Source organism: Haliotis asinina, chromosome 5 (assembly GCF_037392515.1).
Source record: "Haliotis asinina isolate JCU_RB_2024 chromosome 5, JCU_Hal_asi_v2, whole genome shotgun sequence".
NCBI lineage: Eukaryota > Metazoa > Mollusca > Gastropoda > Lepetellida > Haliotidae > Haliotis > Haliotis asinina.
The window spans coordinates 58,182,452-58,199,414 of NC_090284.1; the positions used below are offsets into that span (position 1 = coordinate 58,182,452).

Sequence of the window (16,963 nt, forward strand, 5' to 3'; positions counted from 1 at the left end):
TGCATGACTTTAGGCATTGTCCTTAAGCCAGACTTTAGCATCAGTGATGGGTATGGCCTCCAATAGAATCGGCAACACCTGCATATCTCCTCCCCATACCGTTGATGAGACTGCGAACCTCCTGGGAATGTTGTTTCAAACATCAGCAACACCAAGTTGCAGTTGTTGCAATTTGGCTGGACGTACTTGCTGTTGGTGGATTTGTCTTTCCATCTATCCCAGAGGTGTTCGATGGGATTCCAAAGCTGGTCAATCCATCGTCTGGGCGTGGTTGTTATGGGACATACCTGTGTCAGTCTTGCTGAGTGTGCTCTCGCGTTATCTCGCTGAGTGTGTGCTCTCGCGTTATCTTGCTGAGTGTGCTCTCGCGTTATCTTGCTGAGTGTGCTCTCGGGTTATCTTGCTGAGTGTGCTCTCGCGTTATCTTGCTGAGTGTGCTCTCGCGTTATCTTGCTGAGTGTGCTCTCGCGTTATCTTGCTGAGTGTGCTCTCGCGTTATCTTGCTGAGTGTGCTCTCGGGTTATCTTGCTGAGTGTGCTCTCGCGTTATCTTGCTGAGTGTGCTCTCGCGTTATCTCGCTGAGTGTGCTCTCGCGTTATCTTGCTGAGTGTGCTCTCGCGTTATCTTGCTGAGTGTGCTCTCGCGTTATCTCGCTGAGTGTGCTCTCGCGTTATCTTGCTGAGTGTGCTCTCGCGTTATCTTGCTGAGTGTGCTCTCGGGTTATCTTGCTGAGTGTGCTCTCGCGTTATCTTGCTGAGTGTGCTCTCGCGTTATCTTGCTGAGTGTGCTCTCGCGTTATCTTGCTGAAAAACAAGATGACGTCTTTGAGCGAAAAATGGACGAATTACTGGTCTCAACACATTTCGTCGACGTAGCGCTGCGCAGTAACTCCCCACCCACGATCTAGCCCATTGTACTGAAAGATAACATGTTGAACATGACTTCCCCATCTTATGACACCCCAAAACATAGACCCTCCCCTACGATCTCTCTCCCAAAATCGGTTCTGAGAATCTTTCAGCATGACGACTCCATGCTCTCACACTGCCGTCTGTAGTATCGATACAAAAACGACTTTCATCTGAAAAAGACGGTATTCTGCCACTGCCTCAAACATGAACCAACATTTGGTCGACGGCAACGTAGTCCCGAGGGAGACGGCAACGTACAGAAGAGTAGCTGATGGGCCTGTTGTGTCTTCCTATGGTGTTATACGGACTGCTGGTATGAAGCGATTTCGCAATTGAGAGGTCACAATGTATCGGTCTTAAATTGCCGGTATGACGTTACACGTGGACGTCCGCTACGAGGGTGGTCAGCGACAGTGTTTGTGTGCTGATAGCTGTCACGCAGTGTGTAGATCGTGAACTGGTCTGTTCCACAATGCCTGGCGATCGTGCTGGATGCTCCAACCTGCTAAACATTTCCTACTGCTCTCTGACGTTCGTTAGCACTTAAACGTGGCATGCTCACAGTTGTATGAATGTAGACTTCATGACCTGTCTCTGCACGGGCAAAATGAAAACCATTGAGTTCACATTTTAGTAATGTGTGAAGTCATGTATGCTGCGTCTGTGGTAAACAAGTTTCTTTTATCGTGAAAAACAGTATTAACGGAACATTGTGGATTTACGTCATAGTAGATATTGATGAATTTCGCGTTTCTTTTGGCGGTAAGTATACATGAGCTATCTCAGCGATAAACACGCCACACAACACAATTATTTCAATGACATTCATTTGTGTTTTGGTCTGCAATCATAACAAAAGTGACCTAACATACGGCGGAAAATCGATGGTGGGCGCTTATGAAAAACGTATATTAGTGAGCGTGCGTCACAGAGTTTGCCTGTGAGCGTATGTTTTCGTGTATGTGTAGAAGTGTCCGTGCGTGTGTGTGCAGCTGTGAGCTTGTGTGTGTGTGAGTGTGTGTGTCTGTGTGTTTTCAACGCCGTTTGAAAGGTCCATAACAATTTCACCACAAGGAGTTGTGTATTTCACAATACTATCTAATCTGATGAACTGGAAGTAGATGGGACCTCATTATCACATGATGATAACTGATACATTGGTCTCATGACAGACCACGTGACAAGGAGACGCCGTCACAACTGAGAGAGGTACAAAAGCCGGCAAGGAAGAAACACGGTGATTGATAATTTGTAACTGTACCACCGATCAAGGTAAGGCCGAGAACAAAGGATTTATATAACTATTGTTTTATTAACCACACGACGTGCAGTTGTGTTCTGACTTTGAAAGGAAATACAAAATATTGTTCATGGATTATTTTTAATCCGTGTAAATCTGTTGTGCACATGATTAACAATTGACATCTTTTCCGGTAACATTATGTTATAATGTGTGTCATTGTCTTGACAAATTATATTATTGATAGAATGACTATTACATTTTCTAACGGTTTACCCCACTATCTATTTCCTTGATTGAAGGGGCGTTACCTGGGTACATAACTCTTACCGGTTTAAATGCCACTATACAAAACAGAGTTGCTCCCCTTACACCGTAAGTTGCACGTAGCCAGCCGTTTCAAATCACAGTCAGTATGGGGCTAGGGACACTGACATATGTAAAGGAATTCACATACATTACATTTTCAAAGTGGTATACCATCACGACATAAAACAAGGAAAAGGCACATCTCTTGAGTACAATATACGTAGGGGCGTGTGGATAGCCTAGCAAGTACCGCGTTCGCTAGTCTGGCCGACGACATGGTTCGAATCCCCACATGGGTAGAAAGTGGCACACGTGCTCTCGTGATACTTGCCTTGATTTTACTGAGATAATGAAAAAGGCATACCATACCATACTTTCAGGTACAGAAATATATTCACAGAAAATTCTGTTCCCAAGGATGTTCATTTTCAGTGAGTGCGTCTCTGCGAAGAGAAGGGTACAGTGTGCCACGCCAATTTGTGGTGATTCCGTCGTGATAAGGCTGAATTACTGCCAAAAGCGGCGTAAAAGCAAACTCACTCACTAAATGGAACGATGGGATAACCTAGTGGTTTGCTCGCCACACCGAAGGCCCCGATTGGGCCCCCCACCACTCACACGCACGCACACACGCACTTTGAATACGCATAAAATATAGGTAGAATTTCCCATTTCTGGTCACCCCTGTAGTGATTATTGGTCTAAAGTTTAAATCGCTGCAAATCCATACTCACTAATTCATTTTTAAATACTAGTATACGTCAGGGGGTTTAGATGTATGGAACCGTTTCAGCATGAGCTACCAAAACTACGGTTCCGGAGGGCCACCCCCCGCCGGTGTCTACTACCAACAACCTCAGCCTCAACCTAACACTGTGTAAGTACATTTGTTGGAGCCAGTCTCTCTCGTCGGTCCAGTGACACATGGGCCTCTGATAACTGTTGGAGCCAGCCTCTCTTTCGAAAAAGTTGCGTGTTAGCTGCGTTGTTCGGCCCATTACTGAATCTTGCAGGCTCATTAATTCTAGTTCGCCATTGCAAGAACAATAAAATGGTGGCATACACATGCAAATATTACGAAAGTCGTAGATGTGCATCAAACTACGTTTAAAGCAACTTTTATTGATTGTATTTTAGGTACGTTGTGCGAGACGACCATCACCACCACCATCATCACGACTACTACGATCAACGTCGTCACGAGGAGGAAGTTGCTGCCGACTGTTGTCTCCTGGCCTGTTGTTGGACGGTTCTGTGTTGTTGCCTAGCAGCCAATAACTGATCAGCTGGAACACAACGTGTTCTGAAATTGACATTGCGCAGTGGACCGTATTCCATGGCCAAAGCTGGAAATGACGTTACCTTTAAAGGGAGCATGACGACTGATCCAGTCTCACACGAGTTACAAATAGGATGTAAATGGTTTGTGCTTTTCGAAATGACTATGTCAGAAAAATCATTTTAAGCCATTGATGTTATGTTTCAAATGTTCTATTTTTTTTTTAACGTTTTGGTCTGTTTATAAAGAAAAGAATCCAATGACAGTGAAAAGACTGAACGATCCATTTATCCACATTTTTCAACCAATCAGAATGCAGCATTGACTCCATTGTACAGCTTAGATTCATGTGTGTACCTCCATGTATATACTCGATCTGATCATGTAAATATTCTAATAAACCCATCACTTTGACTACCTTGACCTGTTGTGTGATACGATGTAAGAAACAGTCTACTGTCGTTATTAAACGATACAAGTTTCACTATCATCTCCACTGGCGTCCTATAGTCCATGTGGATCTAGACTTAACTTCGGATGTATAGAGAGTCTCACCTGATTCTCACCAGTCTACTGATGTCAGATATATCAACACGAGTTGATAAGGTAACAAATATCCGGGGCTTGCCGGTGACCTTATTCCGTTAGTCTTTTTGTATATTGCAATTGTCAAAGCTAAAAAGGACAATGAATCATTCAGCCATGAGCTCTGTCTGTTGGTTCTATGTTGTTTGGCGCCTCTGTTGATAAACAACACACCGCGTTACTACTTTATATAGACTTTCAAGGCTGGCTTTCACTGCAAACAGGGACCATTGTGGTAAACAACCTTAGCGCTAAGGCAGTTGTAAATCTGTGATAGGATATTTGAGTTAGGGTCACCTTAGCGCTAAGACAATTGTAAATCTATTTTAAGATGTTAGTGTTAGGGTCACCTTAGCGCTAAGATCGCTTTGTACAACAGCATCCAGGACTTTTTCGTCCGCCCGTCCGCTCGTTCGTTCGTTTTTTTCTTTTGTTCGTGATATAATGATGTTCACATTTTTTCTGAATATTTGTGAACAAAATTAGACATACTCGGTACATGGCGGCTTTCCTTTGTTGGTTGGTTCATTGCACAGTTTTGGCGAGTGTGGCGTTAAGCATGACACACAATAGTATTCTTAAGTACAACACGGAAAATGAATATAATCTTGGTTTTGACAGACAGAAACATGAGTCTCATTGACCTGTTCAGACAATGACCTCTTTTCAACCGATCCGAATTTTCTCATGTGAAAGTGAAAATAGACACCACAAACAACTCTGGTTACATTGAATTCTAATTCCTTGTTCATAAGAAAATGGTATTTACCAATGTATTTTAATTTTAGACCTTAATAATTTCTATATTTTTATGTCGAGGTTTTACCTTACCTAAGAAATCACAGATTGTCCCTGTTCGATGAGGTCATAAACGGATTCAGAATGTTTTTGGCCCACTGGTTACACCGTTTATGTTTCTTTCGCGCTCATTCATCGTCGTTCTGTAATGCACAATGAGACTGATATAATATAATACCAAACCGCCGAAGTTCTCTAGTGGCAGAACCTCGTTTTGAGACATCCACGATTTCCAGGTTTCCATTTGTCAGACGTCGCTGTACCACAGAACACACTGTACGACGTGTTTGCAAGGATTAGGAGCGTAACGTTGCAATATACAAGTGCTTAGACGTATCAAATCATACCGATTGATGTTTATGTATCCAGTTAACTGATTTATTTTAAAACGTCTGGACTGGTTATCGCACTAGGTTGCGCAACAAGACGGAACCCAGTAAACAGGAAACGCGACTGATCTAATCTGGACAGTGTTTTGACTTGAAAGTGGGATATAAAACAAGCTGAAAAATCTGATCATGGACAAAGAATGAATTTCCAGCGAAACATTTAGAAGCCTGCGAAACTAAACAGTTTTGAATTCGTTCGGGAGAAGGATCAAAGGTTGAGTTCCAAGAAAACGTATGACACAAACACACGCAAGGTCTTGACCATTCGAGGAAGAATATCGAAAAAAAACCCCAGTTCAGCAGTATATCTTGTGACCTTCAAGTTAAAATTACAATATAAACAGTGAGTGTGTCAGTTTCGTTTTACACCACTCTCAGCAGTATTCCATTGTGGTGGTCTGTAAATAGGTTGAGTCTGGTCCACCCGTGACAATCAAGTGATCAACAACATGACCATCATTCTACGCATTTAGGATACGATGAAATGTATCAGCGAGCCTGACCAATCGATCCCGTTAGTTACCTCGTCAGTATGGGTTACTGAAGATCAGTTCTCATCCGGGTCTTCATGCGTGCTTTCCCTTGCGATCATGGATACCTATCATGCGATTGTTCTTTTGGAACCGTCATGATATTCAAAATAAGAATTTCAAATAAGAAAAATCTGGATTTCAAAAGCGATGGTCTAGAAACTTGTTCCACAAGATGGGTGTCATTCGCCATTGTTTTTTAACTTCAGTGTAACAATGATCCTTGAAAATATAACACAGGGAATGACAAAACTCTCCGCACAGGAACTCTATGGGATGGACTACCTTCCATGAAGCATTACTAGTGTGTCGTGTCAATTTGCCATTTTAAAGTCAGGTTCAAAGAGCAGGAGCACAGTTTCATTTTGATTAGGATAGTTCTATACAGACATGTTTTCACACTCCTATATCGATCATCAGCGACTGGTGTTGTACTTCAAAGCTGAAACATCCAAACTACTTTCTCCGATTGCAAGGTCAGGCCTGCACGAGAAGACCTCCTCCTCCTCCCCCCCCCCCCCCCCCCCCCCCCCCAACACACACACACACACACACACACAATGTATAACGCAATGCACATGCTTTCCCACTAGTAGTCTAGTGATTAAAGTTAAAGCGTGCGCTCGTCACGCTCAAGACTCGGGTTCGATTCCCGATTAATGTGATGTCACTGGAATTTGGGGAAAAACGCTGCAACACTAAACTCGGTCACTCATCAAATCCATTCTTGGCGTTATTGCCGCTATGCCATCTATAAGGAAAAAGCCACATGATCATTTTTTACAAAATTTTCAAGAACTTATTGCTTCTGACTATCTAATGAGCATTAGTCTAAATGCTGTTCTTCAAAATAATCTTATTGAAATCTGTATCTCCACTCATGCTTTCAGCAAATGTACTATCGTAGAAATAGAAGCAAATGCATACACATACAGGGGTGTTTGGTGGGTGGCACAGGGGTTGACATAGTGCCTGATCGTTGAGGATTTGAATTCTGGTTCAGCCTGATCGTATTTCCTGGTTTGGAAGCACCATACTGATTCTTGACTTTTCTCCACCTACAAAGTGACACTCTGACGCCAACTGACTGGAATCGATCTATTAGGCCTGGCAGAGGATCCCTTCATTTGTCCACATTGTGAAGCAGTCCAGATTAGGCAACTTCTTTTCCTTTACTATTACCATAGACACTGCCACTATGAGTTACCGTATATTATTTTGGATAAGCATTATTATTGTAGACAACACCCCAAATGAAGTAATGAAGATGTTCAATCAGTGGACTTTTTATTTTTGTCGGCTACCTCGGGATTACAAAGCATTGTTCTCATTGCAAAGTGAATTTTAGTCTGCAATCAGTAAGTTTTAATGATGAATTATGAGCAATTTTGCAACGACTGAGATAGTAGTCTGGATTATGGAGGAAACTGGATTACATAGAGTCTGGATTCGACAAATTCCACCGTATAGCCTTCATCAAAGGTCTGAAGTGGTGACCGTCAATCTGATATTCTACGCGTTCGGTTCCAAATGAAATTTAGAGACTATCAATTCTGCATAACATTCATCTAATTTCCCAACACAGTACGTTTATCCCCTAAGTAATATGTGTGTGTGTGTGTGTGTGTGTGTGTGTGTGTGTGTGTGTGTGTGTGAATGTGTGTGCATGGCGAGAGAAAGGTGAGGTGAACTGTGGTTTAAATGTCACCTATCGGGGCCTGTCTGCTTGTAGTTGTTGGACGGATGACCTGTGTCACGGAGACATCATACACCATGCCTGTAAGAGCACTGGGGTAGTCTAGTAGTTAGAGTGTTTGCTTGTATAGTAGGCACGAGTGAATGAGTGAGTATGGTTTTATGCTACTTTTAGCAATATGCCACTAATATCACGGAGGAGGACACCGGAAATGGGCTTCACATATTGTACCCATGAGGACATGTACTCTGGTCTTCGGTGTGATGAGTGAGCGCATCAACTACCAGGCTACCACAAAGCTCGTATAGGAATGGTTTCAGTCTCCACATGGGTACAACCTGGTGTCTTCTGCTGTGGCATGGTTGGAACATTGCTAAAAGTGGCATAAAATAAGGCAAACTATACAAACCAGTGGGTGGGTTTAGTTTTACGCTGCACTCAGCAATATTCCAGCTATATGTCGGAGGTCTGTAAATAATCCAGACTGGACCAGAGAATCCAGTGATCAACAACATGAGCATCGATACGAGGGGATGTCAAAAAGTAGTGAGTTTCACCATGCATCACAAACACCTGGAGACAAAATATGCAAGAAACAGTTTGTGTGTTTGAGGTAGGAGAAAGTCTGCCTAAATCAAACTTAGAAACTAAAGTGCATAAAAAAGCAATTTGAAACTACAATTGCTTGTTAAAGTGACTCCCCACTTCATGTTTTCTGAAAGAGCTTGTTTTGGGGACACTACCCACCCTTTCCAGATGACTTTATCATAAGGACATTACTGACTGTAATGTTTTTAATATACATCCAAGGGTTTCAGATAAATACTGAATGGTCACACAAGTGTCAGCTCCCAGTATATTGTGCCAGCTTGAATATCTGGACACAATGTTTGTGAAAGATCAAACTGGGGGTGTCCTTAAAAACAGCTCTGGTCTAAATCTGAATCAAGCAGTCCAAATCTTTGGCTGTTGATTATGATGGGAAAACATTCAATACCATTCTGAACATATTTTATATGATATTATAAACCAAAAGTCACTGTGTTCTGTAATCTGATTGGTTGAAAAACATGATCAAATGATATTAGATTCCCAGAAACAGCAAGACTATTCACTGCTTATGGACACTTAGAAACCACATAAACAATTGTTTTGTTGTGTCATCAACAGTAGTGATGTCATTCAAATCATATGGTGACATAAAATTGGAATGACATCACAAATGAGCAACTCCAGATGTAAAGCTTTGGATATGGCATTGCTAATGACCCCTTTACAATAAAATGGTAACTTTACAAACAATAGACATCAAGAATATAGCTAGCTAGACTCACTGCTCTTTGACATCCCCTCATAGATGCTTCTATTTAATAATAATGTAAGAAGAATGCGAAAAGAAAGCGAATGTTTTAAATTTTTAATAATTTACAAAAATACACTACCATGACAATACAGTTTCCTTGTTGATGCCAGACATAAACCTTTCACTCAACAACAGGGAATCCTTGAACCAGGGAATCCTTGAACCAGGCATGAATCATACTGACAGTCAAACTCAACAAAAAGTCTGTTTTACACAGGGCAAACCAGCAAGGAATAATTTATCTATTAACAGGTTTCCTTCAAGTCAAGATGCTATCAACTTATTAATTCATTCATAAGATCCAACAATTTTCTGTGCATAGAATCAAGATATGAAGGAACTTAGGTCATGTTTCATAAATCAAATAAACATCATCTAATATTGAAAAAAAAATAACATCAAATTCTAATTGTCTTAAAATCTCTTAAATATTAAATTGAAAATCTATTTTGTAGACATAACAAACATGATTTCACTTCCGGTGAGTTCATCTGAACACACTCCTGAACAAGTTGTCAGAACGCCAACATCTTCTGTCATGTAATAAGTTGTAGTCAAGATAGTATCTGCTAAGTGAGATATTACATTTCATAAAAAAGTCAAAAGACAATCTTTCAGTATTTTCTATGATAATCAAAAGCTCATAATAGACAGAATGAAGGACGAATAAAAAACACTTGTCAAGGACTATTTAGGCAAATTGAGATAAAATTACAAGAATTTGATTTCATGAAAGAAAGCAAGCACTTTTAGCAATTATATATCATCTATCATTAATACTAATTAACAAACATTAATCTATCATATAAAATTCATATGCAACAACAACATGTATTTTTCAAGCTGGTACTAAATGCATTTTGACAAAGTCAACTAACACCTAATATAACAGAGCATATATCATCTGGGTCAATATATCTCTTATAACAGTGCATCAGAACAATGGCTGTCTAATAATAAAAGGCTATGCGTTAAAACTTAACAGATAAACTATATGGACTGAGGCACTTTTCAAACAAAGGCACTGCCCTCTTAAGTGCATCAGGGGAGGTAACTCGCCAAAGATTCTACCTTTTTAAGATACAACATTAAAATACGGAAACCTAATGTCTGCACATTAATTTATGGCTGCAATAGCTTGCTGTGCCAGGATGCAAGAAATGATCAATCATCTGGTAGAAATGCCAAATGGTACAGAAAACTGACATATCACAAATCTACTTTAGCCAATAAAATCTCTTTTTCAAAGTACTTTGTAGATATGATGAAACGGTTAATGCTATTTTTCCTAAATTAATGCATGGAATTTTAAATTCAAAATTTCCATTTTCTGGATAAAGCCAAGAAGTATGAAGATGACTGGCAGTTTTTTAATCCAAGATGAGAAAATGTCGAGACAAGTTAATATTTGTCTGGATATGAAATATCACCTCTTGGTTTTTACTCTAGTTTAGCCAAACCTTGTAGAAAATGACTGATTTTTCAGGAAAAAAGGATCTGTTTGGAACAGTGAACATCTATGATAAAAACTGGTATGAATTAATATAGCAAGCATAAAAAGACTTCAAGAAAAGACTTCAAATACCACAGAACAAAGAAAGTTTTACACAAATCGATCACAAATAGTTTGTTCGGGAAAACAATTTCAGTGCAGAGAAGTACAATTGAAACTTTACAATCCAATCCTGTAAAATTAGCAATTTGAGATTTGCATGACTGTAATAATTTTAAGAATTTCACACAATTGCATTTAGCTCATTTCAAGAAAAATGCCCGTATGAAACAAGTTGATCAGTAGTATGCTTTGATATTATGTCTGTTTTAACATGATGTCTGTACAGTTTCATGACTGAGATTCAAAGCAATACAACGTTTCCATGTGAATATCATCTGATGAAGAATACTATCTTATGATTTAAAGATCGTATGGCACTTCAAACCTGACTTGTATGGAATATGTCCAAAGGAGCGGAACTCAATGGAGAGGAACTAATATCCTTCTATATTGTTTCCTACTTCTGTATTTTTTTATCGAAGATGTATAATTTAAATTTAAACCATTTTCACTTCATAGGAAAGTGATCTTTACAAAAACACGGGTAAATCTGTTCAACAAATATCCAAATATTTCTTAACCTTCAGGGCAGTGTTAAAGCATTTCAATGTTATCTGATGTCAATTGGCTGGACTATGCAGGATGGAATATACTTGCAGTGCCAGCTTTAAACAATCTCAATCATTCTAGGTACAATAGTTCAGAGGCCAATACAGACTACAGTAACCAAACCTCATTTAACAAGTCCAATAAACTACAACTACGTCTGTTCTACAACGGAAATATAGTATACAATATTACTAAAACAGATCCCATGTCATAAACTTTTCTAAAGGCTTTGAATGTTTCAGTGCTGTTATATAAACATATGAATAACATATATATCATGTATAGTTCCTCAAGCTTCAGTCTCTTCAAGTGCTGGCTACTGAAATAAGGGACTTTTTATGAAAACTTTTCATGACATTTTCATCATTAATCAAAAACAGCTATTAAGTCCTTATTTTGAAAGCATCAGGCTATGATCACTACTACTATGAATTCCTGTTATTTAACTTTGACAATTAATATACATAAATATTAACAGTGTTTTTGGATAGTTAAAGGTCAGTGAACTGGTGCACATATTCATCTCAAAATGATAATGTTGCTATCCTATTTTTTTCTCTAAAATTCAGACATAAAATACATAAAGTACCCTAATCACACTCCAATGGGAGATTCATGATAAATGTCAATCACATATTCTAAAAGTTAACTGGTGCTTCTAAAAAGCAAAACCATAGCATTTTACTCAAAGAATATACTTCTAAATACCCCAATAAATGTATTAATGTAATAGTTAAATTGTGAAATTCAGTGTGAAAATGTGAATATAAATAAAAAGTAAAACGTCTTTGGAATCTTTGCACAGCATCACCACAGTAACATTGACACCAAGTTTTCATGATCAGACAAAAAACTGACTCCAATAAAAAAAATGAATTGAACTTTTAAAAATCTACACTACTTCCATCAATAGGAGAATGACACATCATTGCTTGCATAAATTTACATATTCACTGTAAAATGCTGTAAGACCAATGTTGTTTCCTGGGAGTAGATTTGTCATGAAAAATACTTACAGTGCTTAACCAAGAAATCAACTCACTCATGCCATCGTCAATCAACCTTTTAAACACTGACAACTAGCACAAATACAACAGAGAGACAAAAATATACACTTTCATAAATAATAGGTTAACATAACTTGTTCTAGCAACAAAAACTTCCAGCTTTCTTCATCAGTGCATGTCTTCAACATCTGTGTCATCGCTGATGACAGTTATCAGTTCATATTATGACCATCACCATGAAATCAGTTTCAACAGATAACTGAAACTAAATATTGGTAGTGATGTTCTTGAACTGAAATGTACATAAAGTATCGCTCTCCTATTTTCATGGGCAATCTGTCTGCTATTTCATTGCTAAAGAATGCATTCGGCATTCAGACAGATATGTTACATGTTCTTTAATTCAAGCAATTTGAGTCTCATGGAATACCTTCTGTTCGTGTCTAATTAAAGTACATGTAGTCCCAGCTAAATGAAGTGGGTTGGATTTTATATCTCTTCTATCAATAATCCAGTGACACCATAGCAGGGGACAATGGGTTTCACACATTGTACTCATGCAGAATCAAGCCAGGAGCACAGAGTGAATGTTACCCCCAAGACTACCCCAGTGCCATCCCCTGCCTTGTTCTTGGACTTGGAAGAAAATCACCTTTTCAAACTAAATCAAATTTGAGTCAGAATTGTTCCGATAAATAGAGTAAGAGTTAGTAGTTTCACAATTTTGTCAAATGAATCATTTCCTTGAAGAAGAATCTTTCTGACTGAACTCCAGATAAACGAAATGTGTAAAAATCATCATTACACAATTAATTTTGAGTTGTTTGTGTACAAAGGTGCATGATATGCAATTACCGAATGAGTCTCCTCACCTATCAATGTTTCTTTAGAGATCTGTATTTACAGACTGAATGCTGTGTTGATCCATTGTGTGCAGTCACGAACAGCTGTAATGCACTAACAAGATGATATATTTCATATATTTATAATTTAAAATGCATACTGATATTGTTATTGAGTTTGGTTCTTCTACGTTACTGATCCTATTCTGCCCTTTTATCAAATTAGTTCTGACAGATAACTGGGATTATTCTATTCCATTGGGGCTTTATGCATGCAATAGATATTCCTCAAGATAAGATAAGTTTCAATTTTAAGTAATGATTACTTAAAAGTATGTCTACCTAAGAAATTATTTATACCGCTTGGTGCAGTTGGTACTGGAACACACTTAATTTTTTCTGAAGTATAACAACTGACTCCAATATTGTGTTAACTCTCTTTGTGTTAATATGTACCATAGTTAATCTTTGCGAAGTTGAGACATTCCTATTTCATTATATACACACCTGTACATACAAAGAACCATTGAAACTGTGTACAGAACATAAGATGAAATATACAACAAAATGATGTCATTTCAAATGATAATATACAATGGGAAAAAAAAATAATAAACATATAAGTGCATTCAATATGTTGAATGAATCACAGTTGAGAATCATAACATTATATGGCATAACTTTGTACAACACTTGTCTATAAAAGGATTTAATTTAAATTGATTTCACACAACACAAGAAATTAAATAACACAGCATGAACAGTATGTACACAGAGATGAAACTGGAAAAACAGTACTACGATGTACAAAAAATGACACCTATAGCATGGGTTTTCAATGACAGCGACAACAAATCTTTGTTCACTCTTCTCATTGGTCATAACCACTGACTGTGTTACCCTAGCGATTAGAAAATGGATCACAACAAGATACTGTTCACAAAGGCATAGTTGATACAACCTGTTTCCTTCATCTTCATCCAGATATTCATATACTGAACACACAAATAAAGAGATTGTGAATATATTTTGTGATTTTTTTTAAGCGAAGGCTAAGTACATAATTTAATAAGGATATGCCTGAAAGTATTCATGTCCCCTATCTTGTTTTGTTCAACATATATACAATGTTCTACAGATGTGCAATGCATATAATTCTTTGAAGAATTTGACTAAATTTGAATCAGTTAGGTCAATATGAAATGAATATAATTAAGACAATATCATTTTATTGAGATATGAACATTACAAAACAAAGAATGAATTTACATGAATTTACATGAAATCTAACTATAAAAAAATAAATAAATATTACCAAATAAATTTTTGAATCATGAATTGCAGCTGGTACATTTCTCCATGGAATTTGAACATCACTTACCTATGTAATTTACTCAGAAACAGAATTAAATATTTATTTGTACATAACCAGTAATTTACAAAACATTACACTTTAGTGTAAATGTCTGTTTTCAATGATTCTTCCGGTGTAATGCAGGTACAGATTACACAAAATGTTGCCAATAACAGATAGCCTCTAACAACATGGTGCTTAATGTCAGTTTGTTCAACTCTTATAATGGATGGCAGTGGTGATGTCATTAAATGCTTAAGTAACGGGCACCATGTAGGTCTTTCTAGAAGATGGTCACAGAATATACATAAAAGCAGTTGCTTAGTTACTCATCTTGGTCCTCGGGTTTGCCATGGAACAGTATCTTTCAATGCCATTATGTCTGTCCTCAAAGCACTGGGGTCAAGATAACGCACAGAGAGATATTCAACACTTGGGCCACACATATTCATTGTTAGAACACAAAATGGTGCAGTTGTTCTTAGTCTCAAGTTATTCATACAGTTCTGAGACCATATCAAGGGAGGTGGGAACACTTGTTTGACATTGAACATACATGATCCATGAGCATATATACTGTCTCAAAACATGCAGAAGATTGAGAAAATCATATCAGGAAAGATCCTAGGTCCTTGGATGTAAGAGCAGGATACTCTTCACAGTAGCTGAGGAAGTGGACATTGAGGACCTATCTACAATGGCTCACAAATATCATCGTCGACCTAAAGAATGTGGACACTGGCATCATGGCCGATCCTTGGTCATTGTATGTCAGCGTAGGCCCACAGAATGTAGTCAGTGGTGTCATGGCCCATCCTGTATGGTCCATGTCTGTCATTATAGATCCAGAGGGCAGGGTGTTGTTACTAAGATTCCACCCATTGTGGTCCAACCACATCATCACAGATGCAGATGATGTGAATGTTGTGGAACATGATACTGTGGCCAATACTTCATGGACGATCCAGATGATGTGGTTGTTTGATGTTGAGATCCATCTTTAGGGGTCTGTTCACATCATCATAGATAACGGAAGGAATATCTGGAACTGTCCAGGAAACACGGAGGAGAATTCTGTTGATACAAGACATTCATATAGGGATGGGATCCTGGTCCTCTCGAATGTCCTTCAGCAGTTTTTGATACACAGTACTGTTCTTGGTGGGGCTGAGAGGCAGCTCATTCGGTGGGTGTGGATGAATGAACTGGTCCTCTAGGTTCTGAGAGTCTGTGATGGGAGGAGAATATGCATAGTGACCAGGAGACACAGGCATACCGTGTTCATCCCATGACATTCCAGTCTCTGTCCCATTCGGGAGGACAGGGAACTCAAAGTTTTCCATGGAGGAGCTGGGGTGGGTATCTGGACTGCCAGTGATACTGCTGCTTAAGCTATCAGGATTGTCTATGTACAACGGCTCATTACTGGTTCTAGAATCCTGAGGACCACTGTCAGGCACAACACTTTCCACTGTTGGTTGTGAATCTGACTTATCAAGATCAAGAGAGTCAAAACTCTTGTCCCGAGATGGCGCGGGATCATCCTCCCCTTCGCTGATATGTAACCGTGTCAGTGGGCTTTCCTCTGTTGGTTCTTCATCACTATCTGACTCAAAGTCCAAAGACTTACTTGGGGGATACATATAACGCCTTGGATGGGCTTGATCATCTATTGGCATTTCCACATCATCAGGTTCATCCATAGGTCTTAGTCCGTCCTCATTGTCAGGAGAAGGTTCAAGTGCAGGAGACTCCAGGTCGACCACTACAGGATCCTCAGCATTCAGGGGCTCTATACTGTCAAGTTCTCCTTCAGGAATGTCCATGTCATGCATAGTTAGGGGCAGTCGTCTATTGGAAGGCCTGGTTCCACCCTTAATATTACCATCAGAATAACAGTTCCGAGGCATTTTTTGCATCTGGATGCAGTCAGGCTCGTTCATTCCAGGCTGATCAAAGTCTTCCTCATTATCACGACCTTCATCCAAAGACACAGCCTTCAGCCGTGTCCTTGACCCTCGTGATGATGCCCTTGACCTTCTGTCTGGTCCTTCAATACCGTGATTAGAACCAGGGTTGGGTGCAGCTCCTAGGGAGTGAGCCTGACGTCTCATCTCTACTGGAGGGTCGTCCTCTTTGACGTGTACCCCATAGGGGTTGATGACAGGGTAGATGTTAGGGTCATTGTATGGGGGCAGGTAGTCAGCATTCATGTAGTAATCTGTCTGTGTATGCTGTAAATAAGGCAAAGGCTCTTCAAAATGATATACAGTATGTCATGTTTAAAAACAACATGCTTATATCAAACAGATGCATAGAACATATTGTTGATGTATATTTTGAAATATTACATAACAAAATGATTATAACCGTGTTTTTATGACCTAAACCTATTGGTTGTGTCCCTTTGTGTTAAATATAACCATAGGTTACTGTACTTCAAAGAACAATTATCAAATGATAATGATAACATATTTTTTAAACAACAACAAAAAT

The 16,963-nt window shown here is 38.9% G+C and overlaps 1 protein-coding gene and 1 long non-coding RNA gene across 5 annotated transcripts in view; one reads left to right on the forward strand and one right to left on the reverse strand.

Annotated features, from left to right (window-relative positions):
- Positions 1-1,552: 1,552 nt before the first annotated feature.
- Positions 1,553-4,153, forward strand: LOC137283705 (uncharacterized). Of its 2 annotated transcripts, XR_010956872.1 has the most exons (4): positions 1,553-1,673; positions 2,084-2,183; positions 3,254-3,337; positions 3,598-4,153. It is a non-coding gene; the product is annotated as an uncharacterized lncRNA (long non-coding RNA). The 2 variants fall into 2 exon arrangements; XR_010956871.1 differs by lacking the exon at positions 1,553-1,673 and having other exon boundaries at positions 1,739-2,183.
- A 4,987-nt stretch (positions 4,154-9,140) lies between these two features.
- Positions 9,141-16,963, reverse strand: part of LOC137284926 (pro-neuregulin-1, membrane-bound isoform-like) — a 111,855-nt gene continuing 104,032 nt past the window's right edge. For all 3 annotated transcript variants that reach the window (XM_067816976.1, XM_067816977.1, XM_067816978.1), the window contains exon 8: positions 9,141-16,701. In XM_067816976.1, coding sequence (XP_067673077.1) covers positions 15,559-16,701 — 1,143 coding nt within the window. In that variant the 3' untranslated portion in view covers positions 9,141-15,558. The remainder of the gene's footprint in view (positions 16,702-16,963) is intronic.